This window comes from Canis lupus, chromosome 33 (assembly GCF_048164855.1).
Source record: "Canis lupus baileyi chromosome 33, mCanLup2.hap1, whole genome shotgun sequence".
In the NCBI taxonomy this organism is placed as follows: Eukaryota; Metazoa; Chordata; class Mammalia; order Carnivora; family Canidae; genus Canis; species Canis lupus.
In genome coordinates, this window is record NC_132870.1 from 33,051,439 (window position 1) to 33,073,618 (window position 22,180).

At 37.1% G+C, this 22,180-nt stretch overlaps 1 protein-coding gene across 50 annotated transcripts in view; it reads left to right on the top strand.

Annotated features, from left to right (window-relative positions):
- The window catches only part of ANK2 (ankyrin 2), a 336,881-nt gene that overhangs the window by 154,477 nt on the left and 160,224 nt on the right, over positions 1 to 22,180 (top strand). For all 50 annotated transcript variants that reach the window (XM_072810346.1, XM_072810351.1, XM_072810352.1 and 47 more), the window contains exons 3-4: positions 14,323 to 14,421; positions 15,767 to 15,865. In XM_072810346.1, coding sequence (XP_072666447.1) covers positions 14,323 to 14,421; positions 15,767 to 15,865 — 198 coding nt within the window. The remainder of the gene's footprint in view (positions 1 to 14,322; positions 14,422 to 15,766; positions 15,866 to 22,180) is intronic.

Genomic DNA, 22,180 nt, shown 5'->3' on the forward strand with positions numbered 1-22,180 from the left:
TAAAATAGGATAATGTGATATGTTATATGTTAAATACAAAATATAATAATGACATATGTGTCATTAAGGTTTTCATTGTTTGATTTATGAAATATTTATTTCTCAGCCCTTATAACCTCTTCATCCCTCTTGATCTTGGTAAGATTTTGAAGGATTTTCACAACTCTTTCTTCTTCCAGGCTACCTCATAATCATATCTAATGTCTCTAATTCTCTATATTTTGAGATAATACCGTAGAAAGATTTGATGGGGCTGGACAAGGGAGAAAGACCTTTGGCCCAAAAGGGAGCAACCAGCCAGAAGCACTACAGATTTCTGAGTGGCCCTGGATCATCCTGGATCTAAGGATGAAATGGAGATCTGGAAGTGAATTTTACAAAGTAATATTTTCAAAGCATTCTTTATCTAAGCATTTTCCCTATGAAATGATCAATGAGCTACCAAATCCTAAGTTCTATTGTAAATTAACAAATACCTTACTAAAATTCATCATTTGGGAATTACAAAGAAAGCCTTGAAGATCTGAGAATAACTCACTAATAAAATAAGTTTCCTCAGGGGTCAACCATAGTTTGATTTATTTTATTAAATTAGAAACCTTTGGAGACCAACCTAAGGCACAGTAAAATCAGTTAAAATCAGTTAAAAATGACACATTATTTGCTTTGATGTTCCCAAAGTTCTAAAAACTGAATGAATCTTTAATTCCATGACAGTGAGTAGTCTTAGTTTGGAACAACCCCATAGAAGAGGTAGGAAACGTGCAACTAGAGTATAGCTAGGTATAAGGAGTAGAAATTGGGTTAGGAATATATAAGAGGTTATTTTTGTTTTGAGTCTGCGTTCTTTTTCTCAACGTATAGATAATTTCTTTTGCTAATATCATTTATCTCAATGGAAGTATGAAATCATATTTCATGATTACTTGTATCTCTCTATGTGGGCATGTAGTTCCTCTTGAAAAGAAGATACTGGTTTAAGACATCTCTGACACAGGAACCCCATTCAGAGTGGGGGTGTGATGGAGATTGGAGGTCAAATTTCACTTTCTTTTTTTCTATTACTGCCTTTTGTCCCCATTTGCTCTCCTTCGTTTTCTTCTAATATTTTTCAAGAATTCATGTATTCCAACTGCCTCCTTTCAAATATTTACATTTTAGTAGATTTAAGGAAGCTATGTAAGTTAGTTGTACTTTTCTGATATTCGTTGGACAGATTGGAGTACCCTAAACTCAACATGTGAGATTTGTAGGGATCCCTGGGTGGCTCAGCGGTTCAGCGCCTGCCTTTGGCCCAGGGTGTGATCCTGGAGTTCCGGGATCAAGTCCCTTATCGGGCTCCCTGCTTCCCCCTCTGCCTGTATCTCTGCCTCTCCCCCTATGTCTATCATGAATAAATAAATAAACTCTTTAAAAAAAAATGTGAGATTTGCAAAGTAGAATAGCTAGAGATTTGAAAAAAAAAACATAGACAAGTATATGTAGCACAGAGATGATTTTCAATTGTTTAATAATAAATATTTTAGGGTACTTTGGGAGCAGAAAATATGTCACATGTCCCTTAGAACCTAGCACCTAGAGATGACCACTTGGTGGGTGCTAGACAAATACTTGTTGGTTATGTATTTGTACTAAGATGCAAAACAGCTTAATGGATTTTGATGCAAACATTTAACCTTTATGTATATTTAGCTTTATGTATGCTTACCTTCTTGAATCTGTTCTTCACCTTTTCCAGATGGACTGCTCTATTTCTTTTCTGTATGTGCCAGAAATGTACCTAATGCTTGAATGGCTCTATAATTTTTTGTTGTAGATTTTTTTTTTTTTTTTATGATAGTCACAGAGAGAGAGAGAGAGAGGCAGAGACACAGGCAGAGGGAGAAGCAGGCTCCATGCACCGGGAGCCTGATGTGGGATTCGATCCCGGTTCTCCAGGATCGCGCCCTGGGCCAAAGGCAGGCACCAAACCGCTGCGCCACCCAGGGATCCCTATAATTTTTTGTTAAATGTCACATTTTTTTCTTTAATAATTTTTTAATTTTTAAAAGATTTTATTTATTTATTCATGAGAGACACAGAGAAAGAGAGAGAGAGAGAGAGAGGCAGAGACACAGGCCCCATGCAGGGAGCCTGACATGGGACTCAATCCTGGATCTCTAGGATCAGGCCCTGGGCTGAAGGCGGCGCTAAACCGCTGAGCCACCCGGGCTGCCCCTCTATAAAAATTTTTATTGGCTACCTGTTCTACCTGAGGTTTCATGCACTTCTTTTATATGATCATAGAAAAGCAGTCAATGGGCAAAATATTTCATAAAATCAACAAGAGAAATAGTGAAACAGCTTACTCTAAAATCTGATTATAAACAAAATGTTATAAAATTGCTTTATAAAATTTTAACAGAAGTGCTAAACAAAAAAAACTCTACCCTTTAAGATTGAGTAATTTGCATATGGTTGGGCTCCTGGGTGGCTCAGTTGGTTGAGCATTTGACTTCATTTCAGCTCAGGTTGTGATCTCAGGGTTGTGATAAGAAGCCCCACTCTAGCTCTATGCTAGGAGTGAAGCCTACTTGAGATTCTTTCTCTCACTTTGGCTCTTCCCTCTCCCCCAAATTTTTACACATGGTTGTTTCAAAGTAGCACTAAGACCTACCTTCCTCTTTCTTTCTTTCTTTCTTTCTTTCTTTCTTTCTTTCTTTCTTTCTTTTCTTTCTTTCTTCTTTCTTTCTTTCTTTCTTTCTTTCTTTCTTTCTTTCTTTCTTCTTCTCTTTAACTATTTGGTATATTTAGTCATTTTAATGATTTTCTTTAGAAATAGTGTTATCCAAAAGTTGTAGAATCAAAGGTGATACTTTGGCTGGGATTCACAGATCTACAAGCCCTTCCCCACAATACAAGCTCAATGAATATTTATTGATCATTTCAAAAGACTCAAATTCATATTATTTTATCAACATTAATTTACATAAAGCCAATAGCAAGGACTTATCTATAGTAGCCTGCTTTGATTGGTTCCCATTTAGTATGTGGTGACATTAGTTGGTAGGGTCAGCCCTGGGACTCCCAGGTACAGGAGGACCTACAGTCCTGGGGACTGGCACAGGCATCCTGGACAAGAGTAGCAAGGAATGCTTGGAGGAGATGGAGGTGGAGATTTAAGCAGAAATTTCTGAGGGTTATGGTACTAGAATCCCAGTTATTGTGCCTGCTGTACCCAAGGTCTCCATGGTAATACCCATACAGGTCCCAGCAGCTCCTGTGATTCGCCCAATTATTGTAACCAAAACATAACAGCAGGTCCAACAGACTCTTAGACTCATGTTTCTCCCGTGGTGAGTGGTTCACTTAGCTTTTGTCCTGGTGATTTGAGTCACATGGGCAGTCCAGGGGCTCAGGAAGCCCTGTTCTTATGGCATGCAGCTCTGGTTCCCCAGAGGACCCCTATCCTGCATCTGACCTTCATTTCCCATTTACTACAGAGAGCAGATTATGTTCTTCCCTCTGCAGCAGGTAGTCACCCCACCTCTTTCTATGCGGGCCCTCCCATTAGGTCCTTGTGGGACCTGCCTTCAATGGCTGGCTCCCACTTCCTGTCTCCATGGCTGCTCTAAGGCCTCCCCTGGAAGGGCCAACAACACCCCATGAGCTGTGCTTAGGCCTTGGCATTGGACCCGAAAGAGAATGAAGAGGCATGGTGGCAGCAGCAGCTGGGCTAAGGAAGACTAGTACATTGGTTGTGGTGGAGGCAGGAGGCACTCCAGCTGGTCCTAAAGTCATTGGGCTCACCCTACCAGGGGGCCTGTCCATGCTTTTTCCTGAGCTTGAGCTTGAGCCCCACCCATTAGGAGTATGAGAGGGAAGCCTACTGCCCCCACTATGCCTTTCTGGATTCTTGTCTCCAAGTCCATGGACCTAACCGCCTTGCCTTGGCTTCATGGCTTTGGAGGGCAAGAAGGAAAGAAAGCTAGAGAAGTTGAAATGCTACATTTGTTTGGCACCTGGGAGGATCCTAGCCTGCTGGAGTGGAATGCAGATGACTTCCACATCTTCTGTGGGGATCTGGGCAATGAGGTGAATGTTGACATCTTGGCACACAGCTTCAGCCACTTCCCATCCTTTCTTAAGGCTAATGTGATCTGCGACAAGTCTGAGGCAAGACCAAGGGTTAGTCAGCTTTTGGACCCCAGCAACTATGCACAGACTATGTGTGCTCTGTGAAGTGAATGGGAAGTGGTGAGCTCGTGCCCCATCAAGCCTCACAAGAACAGGTGGAAGAACTGGAAGCTGGACGTGATGTGCAAGAAGCAGAAGGAAAGAAATCAGACCTAAGAGAGAGTCTGTAGCCAAGCACCTTCTCCCTCCCCTCCTGGAGGCTGGCTTCTCTCCACAGTTCTCTTTGGAAAACCCCCACCTATTCACCCACACTGCCGCCTCCAAACCAATTTCAATAAATTTACATTCATTTTAAAAAAAGGCTAAAACAATGGCACACAATTGTTGCTCATAAACATTTATTTCTTTATCATTGTCCTTGCATTTTCATTGTCACTATTATCATCATTTTTTAAATCAGATCTTTAGAGGGCAAACAGGTTAAGTGATATGCCTAAAGTCACACATCTAGTTAGTAGCAGAGCGAGGACCAGATTGCATTTCTTATTTCCAACACCATGTTATTATTTCTGTAGTTGACCACACTGTCTTTAAAAAGGGAAAACAGAAAGATAAAAGGAAGGGAAGAAAGAAAAAGAAAACAATTTCAGTGAGTTGCATACAAATGAAAAATATTTAACCTTTTAACAACTTTAAAAGGAAAGATTTCTTTTTTCTTTTTTTTTTTAAATTTTTTATTTATTTATGATAGTCACACACAGAGAGAGAGAGAGAGGCAGAGACACAGGCAGAGGGAGAAGCAGGCTCCATGCACCAGGAGCCCGACGTGGGATTCGATCCCGGGTCTCCAGGATCGCGCCCTGGGCCAAAGGCAGGCGCCAAACCGCTGCGCCACCCAGGGATCCCAAAAGGAAAGATTTCTAATCAATGCCAAGGATGATCTTCCAATATCTCATACAATTGTTTGTTTACTGTATATTTATCTATTTTCCTCCATATTTGCTTCATCAGAGTTAGAAAACCAACAGTTTTTATTCTCAAGCATGCTAAAGATATTAATTTACTGTTTAGACTAATGTTTCCCAGGTTTAATCAATTCTTAGATTTTCCTCAAGATTTTTTTGATTTTTAAATTATTTTCAATTTTCATCTAAGTTGTTTCCAAAGTGTTGGTTAGTATGTTGAGCCAATGAGTAGCTAATTAGAATCAGCAACCATAAATATCAAAGCATAATTACTGTCTATAAATCCTGCGAGATAGGGAGTAATACATCAAATACAGTGAAAACACTTTGCATAATGCTGTTTTAAGATACAAAAGGTCTGAAGAATTTTGATAGTAATGTTTTGATGACACAACTCATGTACTGTGATTCTGATATTATTAAAAATGAAACTAAGCAACATAAAGGCAAAAGCAAGGAAAAGAGGAATAGAGAACCTTGTGGTAATTAATTCTGATGGATACTGAATTTATTCTGTGTTTCTTAGAAATTAGAGAAAAAGACAAGCACAGTGATTTATGCAGTTTTCCTAAGTTAAAGTTCAGTAAACAGAAGCCTAGAGGCTCTTCCTCTTACTAAACTTTTTCTGTTATTGAACTCAACAATAGTTAATCCAGAAAACCCATATAAAATAAACACAAGGGTATAAATGTTGCTCAAATGTACATTTCTTATATTTCTTTATAATATATAATGATGTTTTATAATTCAATGATCCATTTCTGTAGGGAATAGAGATAACATAATCCAGTACATTGTTTTGTGGTGATCTAACTGAATGTCTAATCTGATATTAATTTAAGGGAATGAATAGTTATTGTTTCTGTTAAATATGAGTTGTTTCAGAAGACTCTGGAACTGGAACTCAGTAAGCTCATGATGCGTATTCTAATAAATACAGAGACTGACAATATTTTATGTTTTGGATATGTGCCTCAAATACTATATGTGTGGGAAGCACTATTGGGAGAGTCCTAGAACATGCCCTATATTTGCACCCAGATATAAAAATTCTGACTAGGAACACCTGGATACCTCTGTCAGTTAAGTATCTGTTTTTAGCTCAAGTCATGATCTCAGGGTTCAGAGATCAAGCCCCATGTTAGGCTTCTTGCTCGGTGGGGTGTCTGCTTGTCCCTCTGACCCTCTTCCTGTTTGTTCTCTTCTTCTCAAATTAATAAATAAAATCTTAAAAAAAAAAACTAACTAGTTAGGTATGTCCACTTCCTCATTCCCTGTACCTGACAAAGTGAAGAATATCTTACAACAAAATAACATCCATTGAAATGTAGGCCAGTACTACTATTTGACCATGGTAAGCTAAAGCATGTCAGTGTGGCTCCTGTGGGAAATTTGATTTTTAGAAACATGACCTTAGGGACTAACCAAAATGGGTTAACTGCAAAATATATTCTCTAAGAGTTAGCTGCGTTGAATTACTGAATGGGATTATTTATCACTTTTCATTTAAACATGATTAACTTATATGTTAGCTTATATTCACAAGATAAAATAGTTTTTGTTTAAGTCTAGTTGATACTGAGTTGCTTTTCCTGATAACAATCACTCACCATATTCAATTGCTTATTAAATCTATTGAAATTCTAGAACCAAAAAATTAAGCATAATGCAAGTTGCTTGTCTTCTTTTTCCTACAGCTCATTCAATAATATGAGAGCAATAATATGATAGTCCCAATTTGGTTGCATTTTAAAAGAAGGCAGATTAAAAATTTATAGCATTTATAACTAGAATGTCATGCATCATGTCTTTTTAACTACTCTAGTTTTAGTAGTATTAGTATTACAGAAATCTTAAAAATACACATATATCCTGAATTCATTATACATGTTACATACAGTTTGGTTTCTGAACAATTCCCTCATATGGAAAATTTTAATCATATTCTTGACAATGTTTTCAATAAAATGCAACTGTATTTCAGTGATTTGTAGCAGGATCTTTTTGCCTCCAAAAATGGTACTTTTTCATTGGAAAAAATTTTTAACATAGAGCATCAACCTTGTAATTTTTTAAAAAATATTTTATTTATTTATTCATGATAGACACACAGAGAGAAAGAGAGGCAGAGACACAGGCAGAGGGAGAAGCAGGCTCCATGCCGGGAGCCCGATGTGGGACTCGATCCCGAGACTCCAGGATTGTGCCCTGGGCCAATGGCAGGCGCTAAACCACTGAGCCACCCAGGGATCCCACCAGCCTTGTAATTAATTGAAAAGAAAGCTAGCTAATTTTTGAGGAAATGTTCTATTCTGTTTTGTGGATTTAAGTGTTTCTTTGGTGAAAATAAAGTCAGCTACATTTTTAATTCATGAAAAGAAAGCTGTGGAGGAAACTAAAATAAATAGTTTGTCATTGGAGTCCTCCTTAGGATAGCTTCACCTAAATACGTTTAACGTAAATATATATTTGAACTTTATAACTTTTCAGACTATGTCAGCTGTATTCTATTTGAGATAGTGTCTTGTTAGCTTTGTCAATTTTTTAGAAAAAGTTTTTGTCAATGTTTATTAAAACATGAAAATAGAATATCTGTATTCTAGTGGTCTGGTCTACAACAAGTTAAACCTTTCAGCTGAGCCTGATGCTATAGAGTGAAAGGAGAAAGACTCTGCAGAAGGGAAATTAAGAAGAGTATTGTAAATCCTCTAAACATCAGAGTTGGCCACTCATGGAATTGAAGAAAATTTTACCCCTTTTATTCTTTTTAAAGATTTTATTTATTTATTTATTTATTTATTTATTTATTTATGAAAGAGAGAGAGTGCACGCTTATACACGAGTTGGGAAAGGGGCAGAGGGAGAGGGACGGATAATCTCAAACAGAATCCCCGCTGAGTGCAGAGCCCAATGTGGGGCTTGATCTCAAGACCCTGAGATCATGGCCTGAGCCAAAACCAAGAGTCAGACACTCACCCCACTGAGCCACTCTGGCACCCCAATATTATACCTTTTAAACATCTTAATTCTCAAACTTACCTATTTTAAATTAATAGAAAATTATATTCAGAATGCCACTGTTGAGATCATTTTCAAACGTCTAGACCACCCATTTTAAGCAATACAGGATTGGTGATTAGTTAATAATGCTTGACTCTTTATAAAAATAAAAAACAAACAAACAAACAAACAAAAAACCAAAAAACTTGTAAACAAGAATACCTATAGACTGATCCCACATGAAGACCAGATTCAGGCCATTGTACCTTAGAGAAATTGACCATTGGGGAGCCATTTTTCCAGTTCACATTTTTTAAAGATAAAACTGCTTTCAAACCTGAAACTTTGGCATGCAAACAGTGATATTGCTGGTAAATGTTTAACAAATGGCTCTTAGGGTGGGAGGAAAAGAAGTCTTGATGCATATTATTTGTTGATTCGCATAGTAAAGCATTTCCATGACAGGATAGGAAGGTGTGATACTGAGAAATATTAAATTAAGGAACTAAAAGAGAAATCACTGGCAAATATTGAAAATGGTGAGGAGATGCTTTATTATTCTTTTCCCTCCCCTTCTCCTTTTTCAAGTGATTGCAGCTCAGAAGCCATAGGTTCAGTCTGAGAAAATCTTGTAACGGGTGCAAGGGTATGAAAATACCTGACTTTGGGTATCCTAAATAGATTAGGTTTTGACATTCATCCCTGACAAAATCCAAAAGTAGAGAGATGAGTGGGGGTGAAACAAGAAAGGGATGTATTTCAGAGAAGCCAGAACAAGCAAGACAGCAGGCCAATGTCTCAAAGACTGTCTCCAGAGTGCTAAAAATACTTCTAGATTTATATAAGAAAAATGTGGGACAGAAGTGGGTGGGTGCATGTAGATGGGCAGTAAAGGTCAGGTCCATCATTGTCGAGGGGTCAATCATGCCAGGTCTCACTCATGTCAGATCAGGCACTTATATTGCTTGAAGGGTAATTTCAGTTCCCATCACGGGATGCTTTGCCCACTAAATCGTTTGCCTGAGTTTAAAGATAAGCCGGAAAGAACTTAATGAGTTAGAAAGTACAGACTGAGGTCAAAATGGAGGTGGTTCATGTCCTGTCTTCCTTTCTTTCTTTCTTCTTTCTTTCTAAATATTTTATTCATTTATTCATGAGAGACACAGAGAGAGAAGAGGCAGATAATAGTTCAGAGGGAAAGCAGGCTCATCACAGGGAGCCCAATGTGGGACTCGATCCCAGATCCCAGGATAATGCCCTAAGCTGCTGGAGGCAGATTCTCAACTGCTGAGCCACCCAGTAGTCCCTCAAGTCTTCTTTCAATTTGATCTATTTAGGATGGTTAAAGGACTCTGAAGAACATAAGGTAAGAAATCCTCCAGGGATGACTGGGTGGCAGTGGTTTAGAGCCTGCTTTCGGCCCAGGGTGTGATCCTGGAGTCCGGGGATGGAGTCCCATATCTGGCTCCCTGCATGGAGCCTGCTTCTCCCTCTGCCTTGTCTCTGCCTCTTTCTCTCTGTGTCTCTCATGAATAATTAATAAAATCTTTTAAAAAAAGAAAGAAATCCTCCATATTCCCTCAATTGGGAATTTTAATTAACAAGTTAAACTTTTATTTTAAGTTAAATAAATATTGACACCAGATAAAATAATTACTAAACAGTAAACATGATCCACTGAGAAAATTCTAATGGGGCATAAAAGTTAATGAAGATAAATATTTTTTTTCAAAAACTAAAAGAGAATTGCAGAAGAACAAATCAAATGATTCCCCATTCTAGTCTTGAAGAGGAACTTCATAAAGAATGGGTCAACAAAGGGTTGGGGGTGCAGCTGCCTGAGTGGCTCAGTCAGCAGAGCATGGAACTCTTGATCTCAGGGTTATGAGTTTGAGCCCCATGTTGGGTGTAGAGATTATTAAAAAAAAAAAAAGAAAGGAAGAAAGAATGGATCAACACAGATGTCATATATGGAGAGGTTTTGTTATTTGAACAAGCCAATGTTTGCCCCTCAAGTAAGAATGCACTGAATTGTATGGCATCAGATTTTAGAAAAAAGAAAATGTAACCAAACCAACGTGAGTTCTCTCCTTGGTGAGTCACAGATATACCAGTTGGAGTTGTTGCACGAAGTAAACTTTATTTGCAGCAAATAGGGAAATTATGGGCAATAACTTACACAGTTGTGACTTCACTAGCATGCATTCCTTTTATTTAGGGTTAGAATGACTAGATAGAAAAGCCTTGTCACTGTATGTAGAGGCAGGTGTAAGGCCATGTATGCACCTTAAAGAAAAAAAAAAAGGAAACGTGCCTGTTTACGCCTTGTATGTTATGTAAATGAAGCTTGTACTCCTCTTTGTGTGGAGACGTTAGCATTATAATGAGGTAAATGTAGTTATCAGTCATTCTAGAGGTCACTCAATGGTCCACCTATGCAGGCTTGAGTCAGGGGTTAAGCACAAACTGGTCTGGGTGATCTGGGCCAGCTGGAGGTCTTGGCAGGCAATTCCATAGCTGAGAAGTGGTTTTGGTTTCCAGTTGCCTGAGTTAAGAGACAAGCTGTAAGGAAGAGCTTACAGGAAAATGTGGGACAAAGGTTGGTGGGTACAAGTGGATAGGAAGTAAAGGTCAGATCTTGGGGTCTAGCCGGTGACAATGACAATTCCAGGGCAGAAAAAAGTCCAGTTGTCCTTTGGGTAGGCTTCAAGCCCCTAGGAAAAATATCCCCAAACCAGTCATCTCTAATCCCATTTGTACAAAAATCCCGATCTATAGAAAGCTTATAAATTCTAGAGTCTTTTTCTTTCCAATATATTAAATAGTTTTGATTATTTGTTAGGGTGCCTGAGTGGCTTAGTCAGTTAAGTGTCTGCCTTCAGCTCAGGTCATGATCAGGTCCTGGGATTGAGCCCTGCATCTGGCTCCCTGCTCAGTGGGGAGTCTGCTTCTTTCTCTGTGCCTCTACCCCTTTAACCCCTGCTCATTTTTTTTCTGTCTCTCAAATAAATAAATTAAATATTTTAAAAAGTAGTTTTGATTATTTTCAAATGTAATCTTTACCAAAATATTCCCTCTATGCTCTCTTTAGGTTTATTAATTTTTCCAACAGTATTAATGGAGTAGATACTATGCGTCAGACATGGGGTGGGCTGAGTGTTATGTAAATCACCTGGTTAGATGTCTCAAAGGTCCTTTCAAACTCTAAGGTAGAAACTTCACATGGAGGCAGATGCAAAAATTGAGGAAAATGAAAGGCAACTTCTTACACTAAACATCTGAAAATGAGGGACACCTTGGTGACTCAATGGTTGAGCATCTGCCTTTGGCTAGGGTCATGGTCCCCTGGTCCTGGGATGAAGTCCCATATCTGAGCCCTCTGCAGGGAGCTTGCCTCTCCCTCTGCCTATGTCTCTGCCTCTCTCTCTCTCTGTCTCTCATAGATAGACAAATTTAAATAGATAAATTTTAAAAATCTTTGAAAATGAAAAATTCTTTAAATATTAGTTCGTTAGGGGGAGCCTGGGTGACTCAGTCAGTTGAGCATCCAGTTCCTTCCAATTCCACTCTTGGTTTCAGCTCAGATCATGATCTCAGGGTTGTGAGATTGAGCCCTGTGTGTGCGCCAGACTCAGTGAGGAGTCTGCCTGAGATTCTCTCTCTCTCCCCCTCTGCCCTGCGCTCTCTCTCTCTCTCTCTCTCTCAAATAAATAAATAAAATATTTTAAAAAATATATAAATAAATATTAGTTTGCTAGGCCATCTAACAACTCACAGTGATTGGAACATTTGTTTCTTACTGACTGAAATAGCAGATCCAACTCCAAAAACACTTATGTAATGGTCCATGACAGTAAAAGATTTCTTCCTATAAGCAACTTAAGAAAACATCAAATGTCATGCTGAAAAGTATATAAAATAAAAAGATATCAGTAAAGTTAAAGGCTCTAAAATATCAGGTTTATTATCTCCTTAAAAATTCCTACCTTATGATCACTGCTTTCCCTTCGTTATGTCAAAATAAGTTTACCATTTGTGAAGTAGTTTAGGTCTACTTAAATTAAGTACTTCCTGTTACCAAAGAGATTGGTTGTTAAATACTTTTTTTAAAGATTTTATTTATTTATTAATGAGAGAAGCAGACATATAGGCAGAGGGAGAAGCAGTGTCCCTGTGGGGAGCTGGATGTGGGACTAGATTCCTGGACCCCGGGATCATGACCTGAGCCAGAGGCAGATGGTCAACCATGGAGCCACCCAGACTCCTCACTGAGCCTGGAGCCCACAAGGGGTCAATCTCACAACCCTGAGATCTGAGCTGAGATCTGAGCTGAAACCAAGAGTGGAATTGGATGCTCAATTCCAAACCAGCCACCCTGATTGTTGAATAATTAACTCAGAAAACAACTTTGGTCTGGTAAAGGGAGTGGAAAACAATTTTTATCATTTATGTGAAGTTAACACAGTTAACATTATTTGCATGTTGGTAGAACACAGGAATCATAAAACTATCTTTTTCAAGTTTTTGTTATATTGTTGATTCATTTGCTAAATTTTCTAGGAATAACAAATTTTGAAAGTACTTAAATTCTAATAATTTTGTGCTGGTGAATATATAGAAACTGTGACATGCATGTATTGATAGTGCAACTATATTGGCTACTCAAAGTTAAGTTTTGTTGAAAAACCAGGACCATGTTTTGCAGGAAGGAAAACAAGTATTACTTTATTTTTGAACCAAATATAAAGCCCTGAATGCTTTCCATAAGAAAATCATTCAGTGTAAAATATACAGTGACCACAAACAGGAAATTTGCCAACTAACAATTTGTATATGTATTTGGTTTCCTTATATGTGTTCAAAAACAAAATTCAACTAAGTAGATTTGAAGATCTAATTAGCTTTATCATATAGTTAATGAAATGGCCAGCATCCCATCTAGGAGCTCTAAGGAGTGGCACAAAAATGGAACTTTTTTATAGGAAGGACAGTAGGGCAAGAAAGTTACTAGCAAAAGAAATGTTCCAGGCAAGGTCATTTTCCCTTAAGGAAAAAACAGGGGGGTCTTACCACATTTAGATTACCTCATCTTCCTTTGGGGAATGGAGAGGGCCCATGTGACAGATTACTTCATTGGCACTGATAATAAAAGTCCAGATTGACTGGTTAAGTCACTTTGGGGAGAGGTCAATATAGTGTATGTAGATACCATTTTTAGTTAAATTGTCAAAGAGTTTTTTCAGTGCTATGATGAGTAATTTTTCAGGAATCTAGATAGATGTGAATCAGATATTACAGTCTTATCAAATTAGAAGATAAACTTCAAATTTTTTTGGGAAAAAACCTCAGAGCAAATTAGTGATAATGGTGCTAAATATCTTTTAAGTATAATGTTGTCATCGCAAAATTGTTGTACCTTAGAATTGTCGTACGGCTTTTTAATCACTCTTTATGAAAAAGCCATTCCTTCCCATTTGTTAAAAAGTAAGATTTATTTAAACTCTGTATTCTAGAAACTGGAAAGAATTACATTTCTGGCTAGTCCAATAAATGATACAGAGTTGCTCTTTATTTTCCATTAGAAAAGTATTTAGATATTTCTTGGTTAAAAAAAGTTTATTGAGAAAAATTGCTAAGTCCACATTTATTTTTTAAGAGTTTTAAAATTAATTTGAGAGAGAGAGAGAGAGCAAAGTAGGTAAAGTAGCAGGGAGAGGGGAACAGCAGACTCCCCATTGAGCAGAGATCCTGATGAGGGGTTGGATTCCAGGGCCCTGAGATCATGACTTGAGCTGAAGTCAGAGGCTTAACCAGCTGAGCTACCAAGGCACCTCTAAATCACAATTCTAATGGACATTTACCACTTTGCTTCTCTGAATCAAAAACACTGGAAATTAGTCTCTCTGAACTTAACAGCTTCAAGCTAATGCAAAAAGAAAAAGTACAACAAATAGACCAGAGTCTATCTAGTCTCTGGGTTAGATGTGCGCATAAAAATCAGCTACTTTCTGGGCATCTGGGTGACTCAGTGGTTGAGCTTCTGCCTTTGGCTCAGGTCGTGATCCCAGGGTTGTCGGATTGAGTCCTTCATTGGGCTCCCAGCAGGGGGCTTGCTTCTCCCTCTACCTGTGTCTCTGCCTCTCTCTGTGTCTCTAATAAATAAATAGAATCTTAAAAAAAAAAAAATCTGCTGTTGGCAACTATTACATCACTTCTGAAGCTCGTTTGCTTCTCCTTTCAGAATGGACTCAATGCTCTCCACCTGGCTGCCAAGGAGGGCCACGTGGGCCTGGTTCAGGAGCTGCTGGGAAGAGGGTCCTCAGTGGATTCTGCTACTAAGGTAAGGGTTCATGCCGGTAGAATTTATTTCCTTATTTATTTATTAAAGTTGCTTTCTCTGGTTATGCTTTGCAGAGGTTTGCTGGAACACCAAGATACTTGACAATGCAGAACTGAAATTGAGACTCCTCTAAACTTTGCAGAGTTTGAATTGGTTCATTTAGGGCTTTATCAAACATGAGACAGAAGAATCTTTGTACCTGGTTTCTAATATTTTGTCCTTTTTTCCTTTGGTTCACAGAGAGAATAGATTAATATAATCCTCTATAGACAATAGCACCTCTTTTCCTAAGGTCAATTCATTTAAAAAAATAGACTGATGTAGTGAACTTCTCAGTTGAAATGGGCAAGTAATTTTCATGTTTTAAGCTTTTATGTCTTTTAATGTATTCACTTAACTTGGTAAGAGAATATACAGAATCTTTTATATTGTAATGGAAAGGATATTTTGGATCATGGATTGAATTATTGGGAAAATTTGATTTTGCCACTGTAATGTGTATTTGTACAGAGAAATTGGACTCATTTTTAAAGAAAAGTACCAGAAGTTTGGTTTGCCAGAAACTATTGTTTTTTGTTGTTGTTGTTGTTGTTGATATTCCTTTTACTAAAGTAAACTTGAACCTTGTCTTTGGGGAGTCATTTCAGAAACAACAGATATATTTTTAAAATATCATCAGAGGCAACAAACATTTGTCTTGAGAAGGGGTAATTTTAATTTGGAGAAAAACAGTAGCCAGTCAGAATCAAGCCTGTTACCCAGGGCTGGATTGTGATTTATGGTTGTGAGAGAAGCAGAGAGGCTGCAGGCCCTCTAGCCTCCAGCTGGAGATTATTTTGATCAGGGATACACAAAAAGAATGCTGGAATAAGTTAGGAATATGGCCAGGTAACCTGGATTTCTAACACCTCATGCATGCATAATTGCCTAAATGTAGACAGGCCCTGCTCATGATATTCAGCAATTCTAGTGGAAATTTAAAAACAAAACCAAAAGCTCTCTGGCAATTGCAAAGAAAAATTAAAAGACAAGTTTACTATAGGCAATAAATTGTCACACATCTGCACGTGCACACAAATCCCAAATTTGATTCAATAAGAAATCAGTCTTTTTATGTTCTTAAACACCTCATCAGAATTATGAAGGCTAGAAAAGGAAAACACTATATGGGAGGCTCAGTGTTTTGATGGCAGACAATTATCCCTTCCCGATGTAGGCCACTATCCTGAAAGAATGACAGGCTTTAACCACTGGAAGTAATTAGCAAAATTGAAAATGCCTGTACATTTGATTTCTACAAAATTTGGAAACCTCTAAGATTTTCTATTTTGTTTCTCCGAAACAGAAGGGAAACACTGCTCTTCACATTGCGTCTTTGGCTGGACAAGCGGAAGTTGTCAAAGTTCTTGTTAAGGAAGGAGCCAATATTAACGCTCAGTCTCAGGTATTACATTCAGATTTTCTCTTGTGTAAATGAATTCAAATTATTTTTTAAAAAAGATCTTATTTATGTATTCATGAGAGACACACAGAGAGAGGCAGAGACAAAGGCAGAGGGAGAAGCAGACTCCCTCTTGGGAGCCTAGTATGGGATTGATGCTCAACCACTGAGCCACTCAGGTGCCCCAAATGAATTCAAATTAGAACAGCTATGTGAAACTGATTTAATGGGGTTAGCCAGTTGTTGGGTAGATAAGTTTACTATAAATATTTTCTGTTATTTATTTCAGCCAATTATTTTATTAACTCATGCTGTGGTATTTCTTATTTTTTTGATGTATCATGATCTCCCTCTTAATATAACTGAAAATTTGACAACTGTGGTCTCTCATTTGCTTTAAGTGCATTAAAGAAGAATATAAAGTGGTTTCTTTCCAGAATGACAGTGACATCTGTGAAATATGAATTATTCATGAAAGTTCTGCGTTGCGCTATAAAAGTATTTTCTCTCCTTAAGTTTTAAAAATTCTCAGAAGATTAGCATTCCAGTAGGAAATCTGCTATGGAGTGGGAATCACACTAATTACCTCACACCCCAAATATGGACTTTATAAAACTCCTGAAGGAAACAGGAAAATTCGTGACCCACAGCCTATGATGCATATAATAACAATAAAGCAGATCCTGATTTCTTGAGTGAAAACTATTACTTTGCCCAAAGCTTTACTCTTGGTATCTATTCTGTATCTATGTAGAAACTGAGGTGCATATCTTTATAAATCCATTTATTTTCTCTCTTTTTAAAAGTTTCTAGCCTTCTTTATATCACAGGCCATGCCATGGGGACTACTGGCAAAATAAACCAGTTTCTCTCTATCTTTTCTTTGGGATAATCTTACCAGCTTGCTTTTGAAGGCCTTTGTGTAGGAATAGTTCTACTGATTTTGTTCATTCATTCATCATGCAGATATGGTAGAAATGGAACTCTAGGGCATAAATGGAACAAATGCTGGACCCAGAAAATACTATGGGGCAAAAGTTAGAATCAGCCCTATTTTCTTTGACTGATTATATGGAAGAACCTGTTGAAATTATGACAGACAAGACATTATTTATTTTTATTTCTGGAATAGCATACTGTTTTAAATAACCACATTTTTCTTTTAAAACCCAAAATTTCTTTTAAAACCCAAATAACATATCTCTACTTTCACATTGAGAATATGCCATATTCTAAAATCTTATTAAATGAAAAAATTTTTAAAAATGGTACCATCTGTAAAGAATTCCCATATAGTCTATAAAGTATAATGGCATCTTGGGGCTAGTGACAGGATTTGACAAAATCTTCTGCTCTAAAGTAAGGGCTTAACACCTTTCCTTTATGATAGTAGGAGAACATCTTGTTGCTCTAGAGCAAAAGTTCTCAAACTTTAGCTGGCACCTTAATCACCTGCAGGGCTTGTTGAAACACATGATTCTAGTCCCAGCCTCAGAGTTTCTGATTCAGTTCTGGAATGGGACCTGAGAATTTTCATTCCTCACAAGTTCTCATGTAACGCTGACACTGTTGGTTCAGAAACACTTTGTGAACCACTGCTTTAGAGAATGTAAGAGAAAACTGGGCATAAGAACCTTGCAGTGAGATTCACCTAGTATGGGTTTAACAACGTGCATAAATCAATAGTTTGTGTACTTAAGATGTGTGGAAATGAAAGCCTGGTCAAGTGCAATTGCCCATAGGAGGTTTCTTTTAATGGAAAGTTCACACGCTGTTAGGGCTGTTAGTATCTATAAAAAGCACTTAGTTACTTTTCTCAGAATGATCAGTTGAACATTGTGATTTCATAAAAGTTGACAGGTAGCAAATACTGCAAGATAAATGCTTGTTAAAAGTTATATCAGTTATTATACTGTGATTATTGGAAATTTATATGCTTTGGGGATTTTTCAAGAAGAGCAGGCTCAAACCATTTAATTGGTAATTTGCTTTCAAGAGTCAATGAGCCCATTCTTTATAGTCATAATCACACCAGATTATAATAGATCCTACAGGAAGATTTGTATTGTCATTAAGAGATTAAAATAATCTTTATTTGTATTATACTTAATGAGCTCAATTGAAGATTCATATTGTAGGGAATTCTGACAAATAGCTTCAAACTGATTTTATTTTGTGAGAAAGTTTTAGAATGAGAAAAATTAATAAATAAAATTTAGGATGTTTTTCTAAATGATTAAGTGATTTGATAAGCCCCATGACATTATTTATTATATTGAATTTGGGTGGCCTTCACTACCAATTAACAAAAATTACTATTATTTAAAATATAACTTAATGATTGAAATTAAAATACAGGAATTTATATAAAAGAGGTTGATTATTTTGTTCCTATGTGTGAACAAATCCAAAAGGTATGGTTTCAAGGGCCATGAGAGAGGATATGAGTCCTTCATACCTCATTCTCATTAGTCTTATCTTTTTAAGGTACAGATTTCTTACATGGTGACAGCGGACTTCAGGTCGATGGGTAGGACCATGCTCATGGTAGATAGTCATTTCCTTTTGAGAATCAGAAAAGTGGCATAGGAATGCCAAATGCTCAAGATAAATTCTGAGTTATACTCAAATTGCACCTTCTATACAATATCTTTCCAAGAACACAATGCAAGGCAAATGCAGGATAGTCTGTTACTATAGGAACGTTGATATCTGCCTAATAATTAGCCTTTGACAAACTTCTGAGTTATTTGGAAATGGACCACTAAAGTTATTGTTGAATTAAGAAGATAAAATCTCTCTGAAAAGCTCCAAGGAATAAATGTTCAGAAGTATTTACAGGGCTCATAGGTTATGGAGAGGTATACATCTGTGGATTTTTCTGCATTCTTTACCTAAACTATAAAATCCATGTGAGGCTTACCCTCACATGACACAGTGCCGATTATGGTAGTCAGTGTCCTTAATCATGAAGACTTCCAGGATGCCAGCAGAACCAATTTAAGTATTTTAAGTAGAATTATGTGATCAGTGTAATAACCATCCACCAGTGTTTAAGTTTCTGTGCTCATCAGTGGTGGCAGTGTGGTCTCTACTGAGTCCGTTCTTGGTATGATTTTAAATATTGCTCATACAGTGTAGCTCTCTGGCTTGGTTCTTTGCTCTCCTGGATTTGGTGGCATGGAGATCTCATTTAGACCTCAGTGAGAGCCTTTTTCATAGAATAATGCGGCTGAAAGTCAAATTAGAGTGGTTGGAGGAATGCTATTTGCCTTGAGGATGGTTCCTTGCTTTCTGAAAACACAGCTACTTTCAGACAAGCTTTACTAGTCATATTAACATTTTCTAAACTGTCCTACATAAGTAATGCTGGATGCTATTACTTACTTCTGGCTATTGGTACTGCCATTCATTTGTCACTTTTATGATCTATAAGCCTGTTAGACTCAGGGATGCAACTTTTATTTTTATTTATTTTTAAAAGATTTTACTTATTTATTTTAGAGAGAGAGTACCTGAGTGCAAGGTAGGGCAGGGTGGAGCCCATCATGGGGCTGGATCTCACACAGGACCCTGAGATTGTGACCTGAGCCAAAACCAAGGGTCAGACATTTAACCAACTGAGCCACCCAAATGCCCCAGAGATACGATTTTTTAAAAAAATCATTCCAATTATATATTATAGAAGAAATTTTGAAAAAAATTTTAAAAAGACTCAGGATTTAAAGGATGAGTTCCTTTAAATTTTTGTAGCACTTTTTACCCATTGATATTTGCCTATCTCATGAGGTTTATTTTTTGTAATATATATATATATATATATATATATATATATATATATACACAGTTTCTGCAAGGTGGTAAATTTCTTGGGAGCAGATATTTTTCCTCACATTTCTTTATATTTTTAGGATTTGACATAATACCTTGCACACATATGCATGTCTAACGATAAGCTTTGTTGTATATTCCAATCATTCTTAGCAGTAGATGTTAATAATAGTACAATAAATAATACTGACTGCCAGGCACTATATCTAGTAAATTGTGTACATTATGTCTGCATCTTCATTTACTCTGTCCTTATCGATGACAGACTGAGACAAAGATGATGCATTTACTCGCTCATAATCTTTATCCCTAGGCAAAGTTCCTTCTTATAGCTCCCATAACAGTTCTATGTTCACTACAGACTCCACAGAACAGCTTTTATAATTCTTTTTTTCTTCTGGCCCAAACCCTATTAAGGTCTAGGTAAGTAGATTTTCCTGAGGTAGCCTCCATGCAAAAGATTTAAGGTGAAAATTTTCCCTTTAGTATTTTTTGTGAACTATAAATGCTATAGCTTTGCAAAAATGTTCAAAACATTAAGAGATTTTGTTGTTGCTGCCAAGGAAATTTGACATGAGAAATTTCCCCTATTTAATTTTCTCTACAACAAAATGTGACTTTTTATTTCTCACACAAGGGTATTTTTCCTTTAGATTTTTATTATATTTTCTTATGTAAATCATTAAAATTAAAATGTCTCTTGTAATAAAAAGTTACTTTAAAATATCTATTTACTGTTTTGTTTTTACATAGCAAGCTGGTTTATGTGATGCATATTTGACTATAATAATTTAAAGAGCACACTGGATTCTAGAATATGTAATATCTTCATGCAGCAGAAACTAAGTGAAATTGTGGAATGTGGGTACAGTAAAACCTGTGGTCAACTGTATAAGGTTTTTTACCTTATACAGTGGGGCCTGGGATGTTTGAGTTCCCTGGTAGTTAAAGGAAAATGAGATTTCATTAGGAGAAAGGGTGGGCCAGAAACTCCCACAAGACTCTTTAAGAAGTATGTGGAAGAATGTGTCCAGGGAGCTAAGCGTAGGTTAGAATAGAGTCTAGATGCCAAAAAATTGCAATCCTTTTTTTTTTTTTAATTGCAATCCTATAGTAATACCTTACACTCAGCCTCTCAATTTTAAAGTGTACTTTTTATTATTTAATCTCATTTTATCTTTACAATGATGTGAATTGGCAATGATTACTCTCGTTTTGGACATAAGGAAAATTGAGACACCAGCAGGAAATCTCAGGTCTCATAACACATTAGTGATGGAGTTGCAAATCCAGGACCATTTGAAATGGACACCTTCCTTCCAATAGTCTTCTGTATACTTCACTGTTTACTTTTAAGCTTTCTGTACAATTTCTGCCTCTTCTGGGGAGGTTCATGACGTTACTTAACCTCCCACAAGAGCCAGGTCCCTGGCTTAGAGGCTATCCATTCTTTCCGGGTCTAATTGCTCAGATGCTGGGAATAACTAAAAGCATTCCACAAAAGCTAGGTATTTGCAAGTAAAAGGGATTCATGTACACTGGGACACCTATCCACAGTTGGGACTTTTTCACTCAGCCATCCATTCTCCTGGAGTGTTCTTTTACCAAACATGGTTCTTAACACAGTGGAAGACTTAAGTATACTTTCTGAAGTTTAGTTTGTGATGTCTTTTTGATTCATTTTTCGTATCAATGTCTGCATATTTCTACTTTTTCTTGGAATTCCTTATGTTTCAGTATCATGAGGACTCCAGAAACAGTTTTGTTTTCTTTTCATTTTATTTTATTGGTGAGTACAAATAAAATATTCTGACTTGGTATTCTTTATACCATATATTTTTTAAAGATCTTATTTATTTATTCATGAGAGACAGAGAGAGAGGCAGCGACATAGGCAGAGGAAGAGGTAGGCTCCTTGCAGGGAGCCCGATGTAGGACCCAATCCTGGGACTCCGGGATCATACCCTGAGCCAAAAGTAGATAGATATTCAACCTCTGAGCCACCCAGGTGTCCCTCTTCATATCATATTTTACTAAAAAAATTTTTCTATTTTTCTTGAATCATCTTTGCTTATGTTCATTACTCTTTGTTCTTTCAATCCTGGAAATTTCATTCCAAAAAGAAGGCTTTTCTATTTGTAACACAAATATGATTAGACTTTATTTTATTAGCTTTTAGATTTTTAACCCATGACCATTCATGCCAGTTGCAAGATTACATTACCATTAATTACACCCCCAGAATTTTAGTAGTGCATATGCCCACTATATGCAATGATAAATGTCTTGCCAGGTATAGCTTCCAATAGTTTTTTCTTCACTGGCCCTCACCCATTGTCACAAATAATTTGAATTGGGCTGTGAAGAGGAAGAAAACCTACACAGTTGGCCAGCATGCCCATTACACTGAATTGCTTCCATATGGCCATGGAGCCATCCCAGGCTCTCAAAACAAAAACTCGTAATGGAACATTCCGTTCTGTCACA